At 35.0% G+C, this 15,009-nt stretch overlaps 1 protein-coding gene across 1 annotated transcript in view; it reads right to left on the bottom strand.

Moving 5' to 3' along the window:
• The window catches only part of grin2da (glutamate receptor, ionotropic, N-methyl D-aspartate 2D, a), a 64,841-nt gene that overhangs the window by 35,657 nt on the left and 14,175 nt on the right, over positions 1–15,009 (bottom strand). Inside the window, exon 3 of the mRNA XM_051137116.1 lies at positions 12,692–13,020. Coding sequence (XP_050993073.1) covers positions 12,692–13,020 — 329 coding nt within the window. The remainder of the gene's footprint in view (positions 1–12,691; positions 13,021–15,009) is intronic.

Below are 15,009 nucleotides of genomic sequence, written 5' to 3'. Positions count from 1 at the left end.
TTAAAAAAGGTTAAAACATTCACTGATGCTCCAAAAGGAAACATAACGCATTAAGAGCTGGGGGTGAAAACATTTGAACAGGATGAAGATGCCCAAATTTTTCTTATTTTGTTGAAATATCATTTTTTTATTTAGTACTGCCCTTTGGAAGCTACAGAATATACTTGCATGTTTCCCGGAAGACAAATTAAGTACAATTTACCTTGACATTCAAATTCAAAAAGTTTTCACCCCGGCTCTTAATGCATCGTGTTTCCGTCTAGAGCATCAGTGAATGTTTGAACCTTTTTTAATAGTTTTTAATAGTCCCTCAATTGTCCTCAGTGTGAAAAGATGGATCTCAAAATCATACAGTCACTGCTGGAAAGAGTTCAAATATGCAAAAGATGCTGGAAAACTAAAGAATCTGCAGAACCTGGAGGATTTTTCTGTTACTGTTTAAAACAAACAAGAAACTCATGAACAACCATCATAAAACTTAAAAACAGTCATAGATGCAGGTAACCACAAACAGTATTACGAACCAAGGGTTCCCAAACTTTTGAAGGGGGTTATTTTAATAATTTCAGCTATTTTTTTGTCTTGTGGACTTTATGTAAACATATTTTATGTAAAATATCCTACTCAGGACAGTACTAAATAAAAATAACATGCATTTTGTATGATCTCTCTTACTTTGTTAAAATTGTTCACATTTTCATAGATTCAGCAAGGGGGTTCCCAAACTTTCGCATGCCACTGTATGTGCGCGCTGTCTGAGGGACTGTTTCTGAGCGTCGTCAGAGAACCAAGCACATGGCACTCATAGAGCGTGGTTGTATTGACCTTGAGTTATTTTTGCCACTTTAAAGGCCTTGAAAGGTTATATATACACACTTGTATGTGTTAAAATGCCAGTCTTTGCAAGTATCCATGTAAGCACAGTAATTTAGGTCTTAAGTGAAAGCAAACAGCTGAGGAAAAAAACCCACATGTGTAACAATATACTGGACCCGGGCAGCTCTTAAAGTGACAACAGTCTAATATATTCCTGCTGTCTGTTATTCACATTAATCAAACAAGAAAAGAGAGAAAATCTTTTACTCCTCTTGACTAAATCACTTTTGTAACTTTAATATATATTAAATTTACATAGTGAAGAATATGCAGGGTTTTTTTTTTTTTCATTTGATTACTTTACACAATGCATGTACTGTAGCATTTCTTATTTATTTGTTGTAGTTTTTTTTTTTGTCCTATTTCTTGTAATTAGTTTATTATTATTTTTTTTAATCACTGACTGTTTATTTGTCTTCAGTGAGCTTATGTTTGTTTGTTTGTTTTTAGTATTTGTGATATTGACACTGGTGCAGTGTTAATTTTGACAGTAAATTTTGATTTAGTTTTAGTCAGCCTTTTGACTAAAATGCCATTTAGTTTTAGTCATATGTTAGTCATCTGAATTGTTCTAGTTTTAGTCTAAAATCTACAGTAAATTTGATCCGCTAAAATCTAATGGGTTTAGTTACAGTGTAATGCATTCATTAAGCATTTCTCTAAAATTTCCAAACTCATTATATAGGTTATTAAGGTTTTATGACATACAACGATTTAACTGATTCAACCAATTCAACATGACTTTAGATTGAAATTCAACCGATTTGTGCCTTTATATTAAAATCAAATAAAACCACTTCTCATAAAGAACATGAACATGGTCTTCTTTTCAATTAAAAATACTAATGGTTATATAGGCTAATTATGCATTCTTTATAACAACTTGTTTACCAAATTCTTTATTCTTTCAAGCAGACATATTTATTTATATAAATACATTTAGATTAATATTTATTAGGGCTACTACAGTGATTCAGTCAAGAGCGAAGAGTGATCTTCTGTTTTTCTTTTGTTGCCTGATTAACATAAATGACTTAGACAATAGCAACTAAATTAGGCTGCTGTCCCTTTTAAAACCGAATGCACGAACGCAATGTATTGATCCATGTCAGATATTCTCCCTACTGTTTACATTCACTTAAAACATAATCGACTGCGCTTATGCGAATACTCAGCAAAACGGACAATTCAACATAATTTTGTGTTTCTCCGTTCATGAGACACAGAAGTGTACTCTTCTCTTTTGCGTCATCAAATTTATCCCTATGTCTGCTCTTCTCTTACTCCCAGATACTGACATTTTTGAACATCTTATGAGACGTGCAGCAAGTGTATGTTAGCTTATGTCCCGCCGGATAGATCAGTAGGCTATGATACAGTTCATATGTACATATCTAAACTCGTAACCACTCAGCAGATTAGTTCTGAATGAATCTCTTAAATCGTCCCTCCCTAACATTTTCGTCTCGCTTTTATTCATTGACAAAAATGTCAATAGATTTTTGTCATAGTTTTTGTCACTCAAAACGAGTTTTAGTTGGTTTTAGTTTGTCTTGTTTTTGTCTGTAAAAAAAAAATGTTGTTGACCAAAATTATGACGGAAATTATTTGTCAAAGAAATTAACACTGCACTGGTGATGAGAATTATGAAATTTCTATGGTATAATAACATTTTATATAATAAAGACCTTATTTTGAACAAAAATAAGTATATTGTTTAACACTTCAGAAAAGGTAACACTTATTCACTATTAACTAAGACTTTTCCCTCAATAAATTCCTAATTTGCTGCTTATTAATAGTTAGTAAGGTAGTTGTTAAGTTTAGGTATTGGGTAGAATTATGGATGTAGAATAAGGTCATGTAGAATAAGGCATTAATATGTGCTTAATAAGTACTATTAAATGGCTAATATTCTAGTAATATGCAAGCTAATAAGCAACTAGTCAAGAAACCGTAAAAAGTTATCGTATATGGTGATATATCGTTACCTTGAAATAAAATGACTCATATTGTGATATATGTCATATGTCTATGAACATTAAACACACCTTGTTGAAAACGTCTTGGTTGAAGCATTCAAATGCATCCATGTTGCCAAAAATTGGTGAATGTAGGAATGATTGGAAGCACCTATGATGTAACATTTGTATGTGCCTACTGTAATACCTAAAAAAAACCTATGATCTCCAAAAATATTAGGTATGAATAACCAATGCACCCAAGCTGCTAAAAGTGCAGTTTTTAGTAACTGTCTAGGTTGGAGTCTTCCAAAGTATCATGCTAAAATAGCAGTCAATTCAGAAGCATTCAAATTTGGCTATGATGCCAAAAAAGGCTAGTAAGGTTATACTGTAATCTTGAATTCTTGGCAGGGAATACTCTAACAATGCCCAAAACTGCTATCTATGAACATTCAACATACTGTACCTACGCTGGTCAAAACTGCTGCTTAATGAAATGGACTAGGTCGGAGCCTCCAAATATATTTATAATTTCCAAAATGGAAATGCTTGAAAGCACACATGGAGAAACATTTGCATGTGCCTAATGACTAAAAATGCATTTAAACATGCCTACTAGGCCCAAAATCTGAGGGACCATTCAAATGCATCTACAGAACAGTGTCCAGAAATTGTCTGAGTAGAATTTTTTTTTTAATGTACCCACAAAAAAAAAAAAAAAAAAAATCCAGGTAGAAATGTTCAAATGTGCCTATAATGGCTAAAACCACAGTCTAAAGGCCTGTTCACACCAGGGATGATAACTATAAAGGTAATGATATAAGTTCTAAAAATCTTTCTCAATAATGAAGAATAATTCACACTACAGCTATAACAATAAAAACACAGAGAAACAACATCATTGGAATCACTCTCAGAATGATTTTTTCCAGCTGATGAACAATAAAACAATAAAACACTGAATCAGTGAATCAGAATCAATCCTGAGAACTGGTCGCTAGTGGACGCTAATATAGTTATCATTCTTGGATGTGCAGCTGCCAAAAATATTCTTTGTAGATACAGCCTAGGTAGGATGCTTTAAACGCACAATTTAAGCCAACGAATGTTCTACAATGTTAAAACACATCGTTTGAATGCAGTTATGATGCCTCCAAAAATTAGTCTATAAAAATGTTTAATGTACCAATGATATTTGACTAATCTGATCCCAAAAATGAAGCCTGTGCAGGGAAATTTAAAACACACTATAATAATGCTACAAAAGTAATAATATTTGAATGCGCCCATATAGGAAAGTTCCAATGTGCTCGTGATCCAAAAATCTGTCTAGATATGCAGCTCGCTAGACGTTGAAACACAACCAGAGAGAGAGAGAGAGAGAGAGAGAGAGAGAGAAGTTGGCGAAGTTGGCTGAAGACGTCAATACTGCTGCGACATCCTGCACAGACAGCATGAGTTAATAGAAGGAAGTGGGCGTAAGAGTGAGCGAATGAGGGATGGAGCAGACCTTGAGTGTGTGAATGAGTGAGAGTAAGATTGAGTTTAAGTGTGTGTGTGGGTGAAGCCGGGTGGCTGCGAGATCAGTTCCATTGGTGACAGTCTGTGATATTTTCCCCTGCATTCCGTGCACCATAACCAATTATCCTATTTACATGCAAAACGACACCGCATGCGTGCCTCTTTAGAGCTGCCCGCAGGGGCAAGACGAGAGCAGAGAGGAAAAATGAAGGGATGAGACAGTGGGGGCCAACAAAAGGAGGGAACAGGAAAGAATGAGTGCGAGAGAGAGCAAAGAGTATGAGATAAAGAGATGGAATTAAAGTGGGGACAGTAATGTCGACATGATGAGAGAGGAGAGTTATTACCAAAGTGGGCAAGCGCTGAGAAATGCACGGGGATGAAAAAATGGGAGGACTGGAAAAAGAGGCAAGGGGATTCGAGAGACTAAAAGAAATCAAAACAATGAGAAACCAGAGAGAACACGGCCCAAAATAGGGTGAAAAGGCTGAAAGGAGAAAGGCGATGAAGGGTGAATAACAGTGGGCAGGAGTGCAGGTGAGCATTCATCACACTCCATTAACTAAAGCAGTAACAAAAAGTTAGCAGTAGGGGGCAACAGGTCTGTTGCAATATGCTTACTCATAGTAACGCCAGCGCTCACGTTTCCTGCGCCAGCTTGTAATGACTGATTTAGGTACAGCTTTCTGCACATCTGCTTCCATATTTAATCTGGAGTGACTGCACTATACTGTTCGCAGAGCAGACGGTTAAACGGCACGACGGTTAGAGACGAATCTGTATAATATACAGTAACCGTATGACGTGTAATCTGTGAACTAGTGCCATCGATTGGACTGCAGATAATGCTGGGATATAATGAGGAAAAAGAAATATAAATCAAAGCGATATTTGATTATTTCATTAACTCAGAAGTGGATCGTAGATGAAACCTATTCATGCTAGAAGCTGTATTGTAACTTTCCATTATCCAGCTGACCACCATTGTAATAATCAATTCAACTTCACTAATACATGACCACAAGCTCAAATATCAAGCATGGGTGGTTCACAGCTTAGAAAGCGTGATCAATATCAATCAAAGTAAGCTGAGAGACCACATGAATCTCACCACACTTATGATGAAACATTTCAGGTCATATTTCCATGGGAGCACTTTTCCACCATGGAATAAAAAAAATAAAAACGGTAATTGCAACTTTTTATCTCGCAATTCGTACAATTTTCTCAGAATTCTGTGCTTACATCTCACAATTAAAAAAAAAAACATCTTTTTGATCTTTTATTTTCTCTTAATTATGATTTTTTTTTTTTTTTTACAGTGCGTGCATAATTATTATGCAATATTTTGGTCACATTTTACCAATTCCAAACCACATCAGTCTTAATAACTACTATTAATTTTGTATTTAATCATTTATAAGTGATATATGTGACCCTGGACCACAAAACTAGTCATAAGTAGCACGGGTATATTTGTTGCAATAGTCAACAATATATTGTATGGGTCAAAGTAAAGATCATGTTCCATGAAGATGTTTTGTAATTTCCTATCTTAAATATATCAAAACTTTATTTTTGATTAGTAATATGCATTGCTAAGAACTTCATTCGGACAACTTTAAAGGCAATTTTCCAGATTTTTAAATATTGTCCTATCCTAACAAACCATACATCAATGGAAACCTTATTTATTCAGATTTCAGATGAAGTATAAACCTCAGTTTCAAAAAATTGATTCTTATGACTGGTTTTGTGGTCCAGGGTCACGTATGCTTGTTAACAAGGGCTGGAAGTGAAAAATGCCTTAGATTCAGGTGTGCATAATTATTAAGCAGGTTTACTTTTACAGGTAAAATGCACCAAAAAAACAGAAGAGATTTAACTCTTTAAAAATTATTATTAAAATATAAAAATTATTAAATGTCCCTGATAATATTCAAAACTAGTGCAATACAGAAATTGCAAAATGTATTCATGACCACAGGACAGCAAAATGTTCATTGGGTCAGCAAGCACAAGACCCTTTTCCACAACTGCAACCTACCTGGAGTCTCCAAGAGTACAAGGTGTACCATCCTGAAGTGTTGTGAAATAGATGAAGACTGAGTTTTATTGGTTTTATAGACAGATAGTGACTCTTGTTATTTTAGTGACCATCACATCCTCTTGTACCACTTTTTCAAGAATATATCTTCAAGAATCTGGCAGTAAGTATCGGTAGCGCATTTTTAGTCCATCTCTAACCCTGAAAGCCCCTCACCACTTCCACTCTGTCCATCTTGAACTGGTGCTGATACGTCAAGAATCACTCTGTTCATAAAACCTTTCCAAACAATCAGTCTTCATATATTTCATAATCACAGTTACACAGCATGTGATTCACGTTAAGTGGGGGTTATGTTTCAGCATTTTTTATCTTAGCAAAGTCTCTGAGTCTCTACCTTGGAGACCGGAGCCTCCAGGTAGGTTGCAGTTCTGGAAAATGGGGGCGATCAAGGTGGTTTCACACCTAATTCTTCATTGTTAACATACATTTTTTTTTCTGACCCTGCTGACCCAATGAGCATTTCGCTGTCCAGTGGTCATGATTAAATTTAGCAATTTCTGTTTTGCATTAGTTTTGAATATTGCTCATGGGCATTTAACAATTTGTGACTTTTCAGTGTGATTTACTGTCAATCTCTTTTTTTAGAGCATTTAACCTGTAAGAGTAAACCTGCTAAATAATTATGCACATCTATGCATTTATCACTTCCAGCCTTTGTTAACACATATATGTCACTTATAAATGATTAAATACATAATCACTAGCAGTTATTAAGATTGATGTGGTCTGAAATTGGTAAAATGTGCTTGGGGAAAAAAAATACGACCAAAATATCAAATTACATAATACTTATGCATGCACTGTAGTTCTTATAGTTTGCAAAAGTTTATATCTTGCAATGCTGACTTTTTTTTCTCAGAATTTAGTTATAAACTCAGAATTGTGAGAAAAATATCACAATAAAGTGGTGCAGGTATGTCATCATTTTCCGCTAGATCCTTCGACATTTTCCTGTGACATTTTCAAATGGAATAAAGCCTGTGGTAAACATAACTTGACAACACTTTGACGTTTTATTTTACAACAAACTGCACACACTTACACCCCAAACTTATTTTTAGTTACTTATTAGAAATAAACATTTTCAAAAACATAATGGCTTAATTTTGCATTTTCGGGACGAGTGTGTGCTTTTTATGTTGTGGAACACTTCAAAATATTATCAAGTTATGTTTACCACAGGCTTTATTTTACTCATAAATGGAAAAACTCATTTTAAAATCCCATAGGAAAATCTCAAAGGAATCAGTGGCTAATTAGACTTCCAGGTTCTGTCATCATACCTGTACCACTCTATTGTGAGATAAACAGTCACACTTGCTGGAAGAAACAGGCTTTCAATATACTTCAGTTAAAAACCAAATAAAAGAAAGAGAAAATACATTTTAGTTAAAGGGATAGTTCAACCAAAAATGAAAATGACTGAAAATTACCCATTATTTTCTCACCCTCCAGAGATCCTTGGTGTATATGTCTTCCTTCTTTCAGATGAATCCAATCAAAGTTATATTAAAAATGATCCTGGCACTTCCAAGCTTTAGAATGGCATAAATGGGTGTTTCTCTTCATCAAGCAAAATCAAGTCCAATAAAGTGCATCCATCCATAGTAAAAAGTGCCTCACATGGCTCAGGGGGGTGAATAAAAACCATCTGTAGTGAATCGATGCCTTCGTGTAAGAAAAATATTAACATGTAAAACGCAACAATCACTTTAATCGTGCACAGGAGCCGTCGGGATTGTGCATGCGCCGGCTCAGAAGTGACAAACGCAAACACGCCGTGGAGAAACACAACACCGGTCATGAATTAGAGATTCAAAATGAGGATTTGTAAAAAAACATGTCAGAGGATTTCAATATAAACCAAGAGGAGACTGGTTCTCCTTTGCTAAAGTAAGGAAACTGTGCTTCCTGTGCTCCTGTAAACAAACAGTGGTTTGTGCAAGACTCACCAGCGCATCGCCAACATCCTACGTCATCCGCCCCGGAAAGGCTTCCACGTACGACCAGCTGGCGCAAACTAGATTAAAGTGATTTTTACATTTAGCGATTATTACAGGAGGACTTTATTCTCCCCACAGAGCCATGTGGAGCACTTTTTATTATGGAAGGATGCACTTTATTGGACTTGTTTTGGACTGATGAAAAGAAACACCCGCCCATCCCATTCTAAGGCTTAGAAGTGCCAGGAAAATTTTTAATATAACTCCGATTGGATTCATCTCAAAGGAGGAAGTCATATACACCTAGGATGCCTGGAGGGTGAGTAAATAATGGGCTAATTTTAATTTTAAAGAAAAGGCATCCTATTTGTAGGACCAATGAACAGATAGTTCCATCCTCATTTTATCACCCTCATGTTGTTTTAAACCTGTACGACATATTTTTTTTGTCCACACAATTAAAGCTAATGGGGTCGAAAAGAACACTGTCTTTGCATTGTGACATTATTTTCATGACCATTTAACCCAAATTCTCATTATTAGAACACACCAAAAAAAAAAAAAGAAAAATCTCTTACTCATTACCGTACTGTGAAATAAATAATGGTATATTTTTTAAATGGTAAGGTAATTTAATGAGAACCTAATGAGACTCACCATTGAAAATAATGAGAACTACAAATAGACTCAAAAGTAAAATATCTGGATATATTGCTGTAATGAGAATGTGGAAGGAAAATATGCTTATTTGTCAGGAAAATAATGTCATCTTAATGGTTCCAAAAATAGAAAACATGCAAACTACAATTTCTTCTTTTTTTTGGAACTGAATGTGATCCAGACATGTTGAAGACATCTCCGTTAAAAAAAAAATTAAGTAGAGAACGAAAAATGCACTCCGTGACTAACCTATAAAAAGCTATGCAGAATGTACTAATGGTGTCCTATTCCCCCACCGCTTTAATCAATATGAAGAGCATGAAGATCGGATATGAGTTTGTTCAAATGCAGTTTGCAATGATTTCAAAATAAGGAAGAAAATTAAATGAGAGGGAAGCAATGGAAAAAATCCTGTACGGAAAACACTCGTAAAGAATCTATAGATGAGATCCCGTGCTTAGCGCTAATGAATAGAGATCAATGAGAAAACCTTGAGCAAAATATAGCAGCAACTCAAAGTGTACAGGCTGTCCGCTGTCTCCCTGAAGGAGTAGATGTTGCAATACTTTGAGGTAGAGACGCAAATCCCTCTTCGGGCGAAGAGTAGAGAAATTCATTTTAAAATATGGATCATTTTGGTTACACCTAGTATGCAGATGTCACATCAAACAAAATCGGATGATTGATAACGGTGCTTGTAAAGCAGGCTTCAGAGAATGCTCAGTATGAAAATGAACTGGCCGGGTCAGCTAACCTAACCTGATGGCATGTTTAAGTGATTGACTTTTGAAGGTGGTTAAAAGATTTATGATTCTCTCAGTTCATAGCTGAGTGACACGAACACTTCAGAGCGCTCCCCCCACCATAAAAGGCAAGTCGACGGTGCTGTTTGAGGCCACAGTTTTTTGGAGATTGAGTGATTTGTGAGAAGCATGACTGACAGGCAGCAAATCCCTGCAGTATGGGCTGTCAAACACAAATCAAACGCAGGTTAAGGGCGTGTGTGTGTGACTGAACACATGTGGCCTCATTGGGGTGATGGGTGAAAAGAGACCCAGGAAACAGACAACACGGGTTTTTGATAAGTCATCACAGTCGCACTGTTTGGCACCGCTCTTTGAATTTTGTGCTGCAAGAGATGAAACGGGAACTCGTTAGATTTTTTTTTTGTTTTGCCGTTCATGATGCACCCGGTTTAGGGCCATTTCCTCTAACAGTACAAAGTCAATGTAGTGTTCATACATAATTAACATGATGCACGGCCTGAAATAAAGATTTCAGTTTGTGTTAGGAGTCTGTGGGGAGATATATTACAACAAAAATGTAATAAATATTTATTATCAAATGAATGCGTTAACAAATTTGAGCGGAATGAGTCAGAACTGCATTTGGGTCAGTACTTTTATTCTTTCAAATGCAGCTGGACACATTTCTCCCTGCACACTCGTGAGGATCATGGTTAAAAATAAATAAATACTTGTTCATGATTATCTAAAGACCCCATAAAAGTAAAATGCATGTTTTATGGATCAGAGTTTCAGCTGAAAATGATTTGGTGGCGAAACAGTTTTCACTTAGAAACGGCTAGTAAATTTCACAAATAATTACAAAGAAATAGCAAGAGACACATTTAATTAAACATTAAATTATAAGTAGAAAGTATTTTCTTGTAAAACGTACATTACCAGTCAAAAACGTTTGAAGATGAAGATTTTTAATGTTTTTTAAAATAGTCTCTTCTGCTCACCAAGCCTGCATTTATCTGATGCAAAGTACAGCAAAAACAGTAACATTTTGAAATATTTTTATGATTTAAAACAACTGTTTTCTATTTAAACATATTTTAAAATATAATTTATTTCTGTGATTTCAAAGCTGAATTTTTAGCATCATTACTCCAGCCATATGATCATTCAAAAATCATTCTAATATTCTGATTTGCTGCTCAAAACACATTTGTGACCCTGGACCACAAAATCAGTCTTAAGTCGCTGGGGTTTATTTGTAGCAATAGCCAAAAATACATTGTATGGGTCAAAATTATTGATTTTTCTTTTATGGCAAAAATCATTAGGAAATTAAGTAAAGATCATGTTCCATAAAGATATTTTGTAAAATTCCTACTGTAAATGTATGAAAACTTAAATTTTGGTTAGTCATATACATTGTTAAGAACATTATTTGAAGAACTTTAAAAGGCGATTTTCTCAATATTTTGATTTTTTTGCACCCTCAGATTCTTGATTTTTAAATAGTTGTATCTCGGCCAAATATTGCCCTATCCTAACAAACCATACATCAATGAAAAGCTTATTTATTCAGCTTTCATGTGATGTATAAATCTCAATTTTGAAAAAAAGACCCTTATGACTGGTTTTGTGGTCCAGGGTCACATTTATTATTTATTATTATGTTGAAAACAGCTGAGTAGATTTTTTTCAGATTTCTTTGATGGATAGAAAGTTCAAAGAATAGCATTTATCTGAAATAGAAATCTTTTGTAACATTATAAATGTATTTATCATCACTTTTAAACAATTTAAAACATTATTGATAAATAAAAGTATTGATTTCTATAATTTCTTTCCCAAAAAAATATACTGACACAAAGTTTTTGAATGGTATAGTGTATAATGTTACAAAAGCTTTTAATTTTAGATAAATGCTGATCTTTGGATCTTTCTATTCATCAAAGAATCCTGAAAAAAAAAAAAAACTTATTAATTAAAGTGTTTTAAATACTGATAATAATAGTGATAATATTAGAATGATTTCTGAAGGATCATGTGATGTGAGTAATGATGCTGAAAATTTTGCTTTGATCACAGGAATAAATTACATTTCAAAATATATTCAAATAGAAAACAGTTATTTTAAATAGTAATAAATTATTTTAAATTTGACTGTTTTTGCTGTACCTTAGATCAAATAAATGCAGGCTTGGTGAGCAGAAGAGACTTCTTTAAAAACATTAAAACACTTGCTGTTCAAAAACATTTGACTGGTCGTGTACTCCAATAACTTTTTTAAAATTTCCAAAAATAACATATACCTAAATGTTGTCAGAATTTACTTTTAGTGGATATTCACATTTATTTACTTTATTTTTTTGCTGAAAATCTACCAAATATTGACGACTCATCCTGCAGCACACATTCAATCAAATTCATACTAGAAAGAGAAATGCCTCCACATCTGTGCTCATCAAGTGATTTTATGAAGTCTTTACAAAATTAGGTCCTTTCAAAAGTTTGGGGTCAGTAAGATTCTCACACTGTTCAACAATGATGATAAGAAGGTGTTTTTAAGCAGCAAATCAGCATATGAGAATGATTCTTGAAGGATCATATGACACTGAAGACTGGAGAAATGATGCTGAAAATTCAGCTTAGACATCACAGGAATTATTTATATTTTAAAATATATTCAAATAAGAAATAGTTCATTTAAATTGCAATAATATTTTACAATAATACTATTTTTACTGTATTTTTGCATTTCATAAGAGACTTCTTTCAAAAACATTTAAAAAACCTTACTGACCCCAAAACAGTAGAGTATGCCCTTTATCTTTCTTCTCGGTTTTGGATGAAACTTTTCTTTAACTGTTTTCTCACCTGATTCTGTCTGGTACCCTCTGTGTTTGATTTCCATCCATCACGCAGTTCCCAGCGAAGCTTGTCCCTCGGGCCCCAGCGTACTCCCTACGTAAAGCCATAGCACCGTGTGTCAGTACCGACACACCCTTTGCAATTCGCCGCCGTGGCTCGTCCCTCCATCCCTGTGGTCGCACAGCGAACAGAGCCTTGGGTAAACCCTCAAGACCGAGTCCAGACAGACCTGGGCCCACCGCAAACCACATATGTGAGGGAGTAGCCTGCCCTGATGCCCATGCAGCCCTAAAAATGTGCTCCGCCTCTTCCTGTGAGCAATATAGCAGTCGCACCTGTAAAGAGTAGCAAAGGAAGACAGGAATAAGTATTCAAAAAAGCATTCACTTTTTAACTTAAACATATTTAACTTAATGCTCATTCCTGGTTTTATTGTGCATGATGATCAGTGGTGTAAATTATTGTGAAGAAAATAATCTTTAGAATGTTTAAAGAGATCGTTTACCCACAAATAAAAATTACCCCATGATTTACTCACCCTCAAGCCGTCCTAGGTGTATATGACTTTCTTCTTTCAGACAAATACAATCAGAGTTATATTAAAAATATGTCCTGGCTCTTCCAAGCTTTATAATGGCAGTGAATGGCTGTTGAGATTTTGAAGCCCAAAAGAGTGCATCTATCCATCATAAAAGTACTCCACACAGCTTCAGGGGGTTAATAAAGGCCTTCTGAGGCAAAGCAATGCGTTTGTATAAGAACATCAATATTTACAACTTTAAAAACCGTAATCTCTAGCTTATGCTAACTGTTGTACGCGAGAGTGGCATCCAGCGGATGACGTAGGACGTAGACAAATGCGGTGACAAACATGGAAGCGCAGTGGAGAGAACAAAACAAAACAAAACACTGGTCACGAATTAGAAGTACAAAACAAGGATTTGTGAAGAAAAATGTCAGAGGATTTCGATATAAGCTGAGAAAAGAGTGGTTTTCCTTTGTTGTAAACAAAACTTGGCTCTCATGAGACTAGCATATTCTCATAGGAGCTTACACTATGCTTAGCAAGAGATTACGGTTTATAAAGGTGTATGCAGTACGTGTGGAGTACTTTTTATGATGGATGAATGCACTTTATTTTGCAAAAAATTTCAACTGTCATTATAAAGCTTGGAAGAGCTAGGACATTTTTTAATTTTACCTGAACTGTATTCGTCTGAAAGAAGAAAGTCATATACACCTAGGACGGCTTGAGGGTGAATAAATCATGGGGTAATTTCATTTTTGAGTTAACTATGTCTTTAAAGGAGAACTCCACTTCCAGAACAATTTACAAATAATTTACTTACCCCCTTGTCATCCAAGACGTTCATGTCTTTTTGTCTTCAGTCGTGAAGAAATTATGGTTTTTGAGGAAAGCATTTCAGGATTTTTCTCTATATAATGGACTGGTATGGTGCCCCGATTTTGAATTTCCAAAATGTAGTTTAAATGCAGCTTCAAAGGGCTCTAAACGATCCCAGCAGAGGAAGAAGGGTCTTATCTAGTGATCAGTCATTTTTAAGCACAAAAGATGGTGTAGCACAGGCTCTGGGATGCACGTCCACGACACTACGAATCACGTCTAAGTTCATCATCTGTGTATTCCGGCTCGAAAAGGTAGAGTATGGTGAAAAACTCTTATTTTCTCCTACAATTTCAGAATTGTCTGACATCGTTGTACCATTTTGTTTGTAAACAGCATTTGACTTACATGCACTTCCTTAGTCTTTGCGCGTTCGCTTTCTTAGATTTTGTGCTCAAAACGTATACAAATTTTTATTTTCCGGAAAAAAAATGACAGATCATTTCGCTAGATAAGACCCTTCTTCCTCAGCTGGGATCATTTAGAGCCCTTTGAAGTTGTATTTAAACTACATTTTGGAAGTTCAAAATCAGGGCACCAATGAAGTCCATTATATGGAGAAAAAAATCCTGAAATGCTTTCCTCAAAAACCATAATTTCTTCATGACAGAAAGACATAAACATCTTGGATGACAAGGGGGTGAGTAAATTTTTTGTAAATAGTTGTTCTGAAAGTGGAGATCTACTTTAATGAAAATTAAATAACTTGATCCACTTCTTTCTCATTAAATATACAGATTTACTCTAAAACAGGTCACATTAAGGAAGAAAAGGAAGGTTTGGGGGTTATAAAAACATCTTTGGCCATGCAAAGAATACTGATGAATGCAAGCTAGAAAATGAATCTCGTGGTGACTTTAAGAGAGCTCAACAAAAAAATAAATGTATTACAACCATCAAGCTCAATACGCTCTTTCTG

The sequence above is a fragment of the Labeo rohita genome, chromosome 19 (assembly GCF_022985175.1).
Source record: "Labeo rohita strain BAU-BD-2019 chromosome 19, IGBB_LRoh.1.0, whole genome shotgun sequence".
Classification (NCBI taxonomy): domain Eukaryota; kingdom Metazoa; phylum Chordata; class Actinopteri; order Cypriniformes; family Cyprinidae; genus Labeo; species Labeo rohita.
The sequence above is the reverse complement of the archived record's forward strand: the minus strand, read 5'-3'. Positions and strand labels throughout refer to the sequence as shown.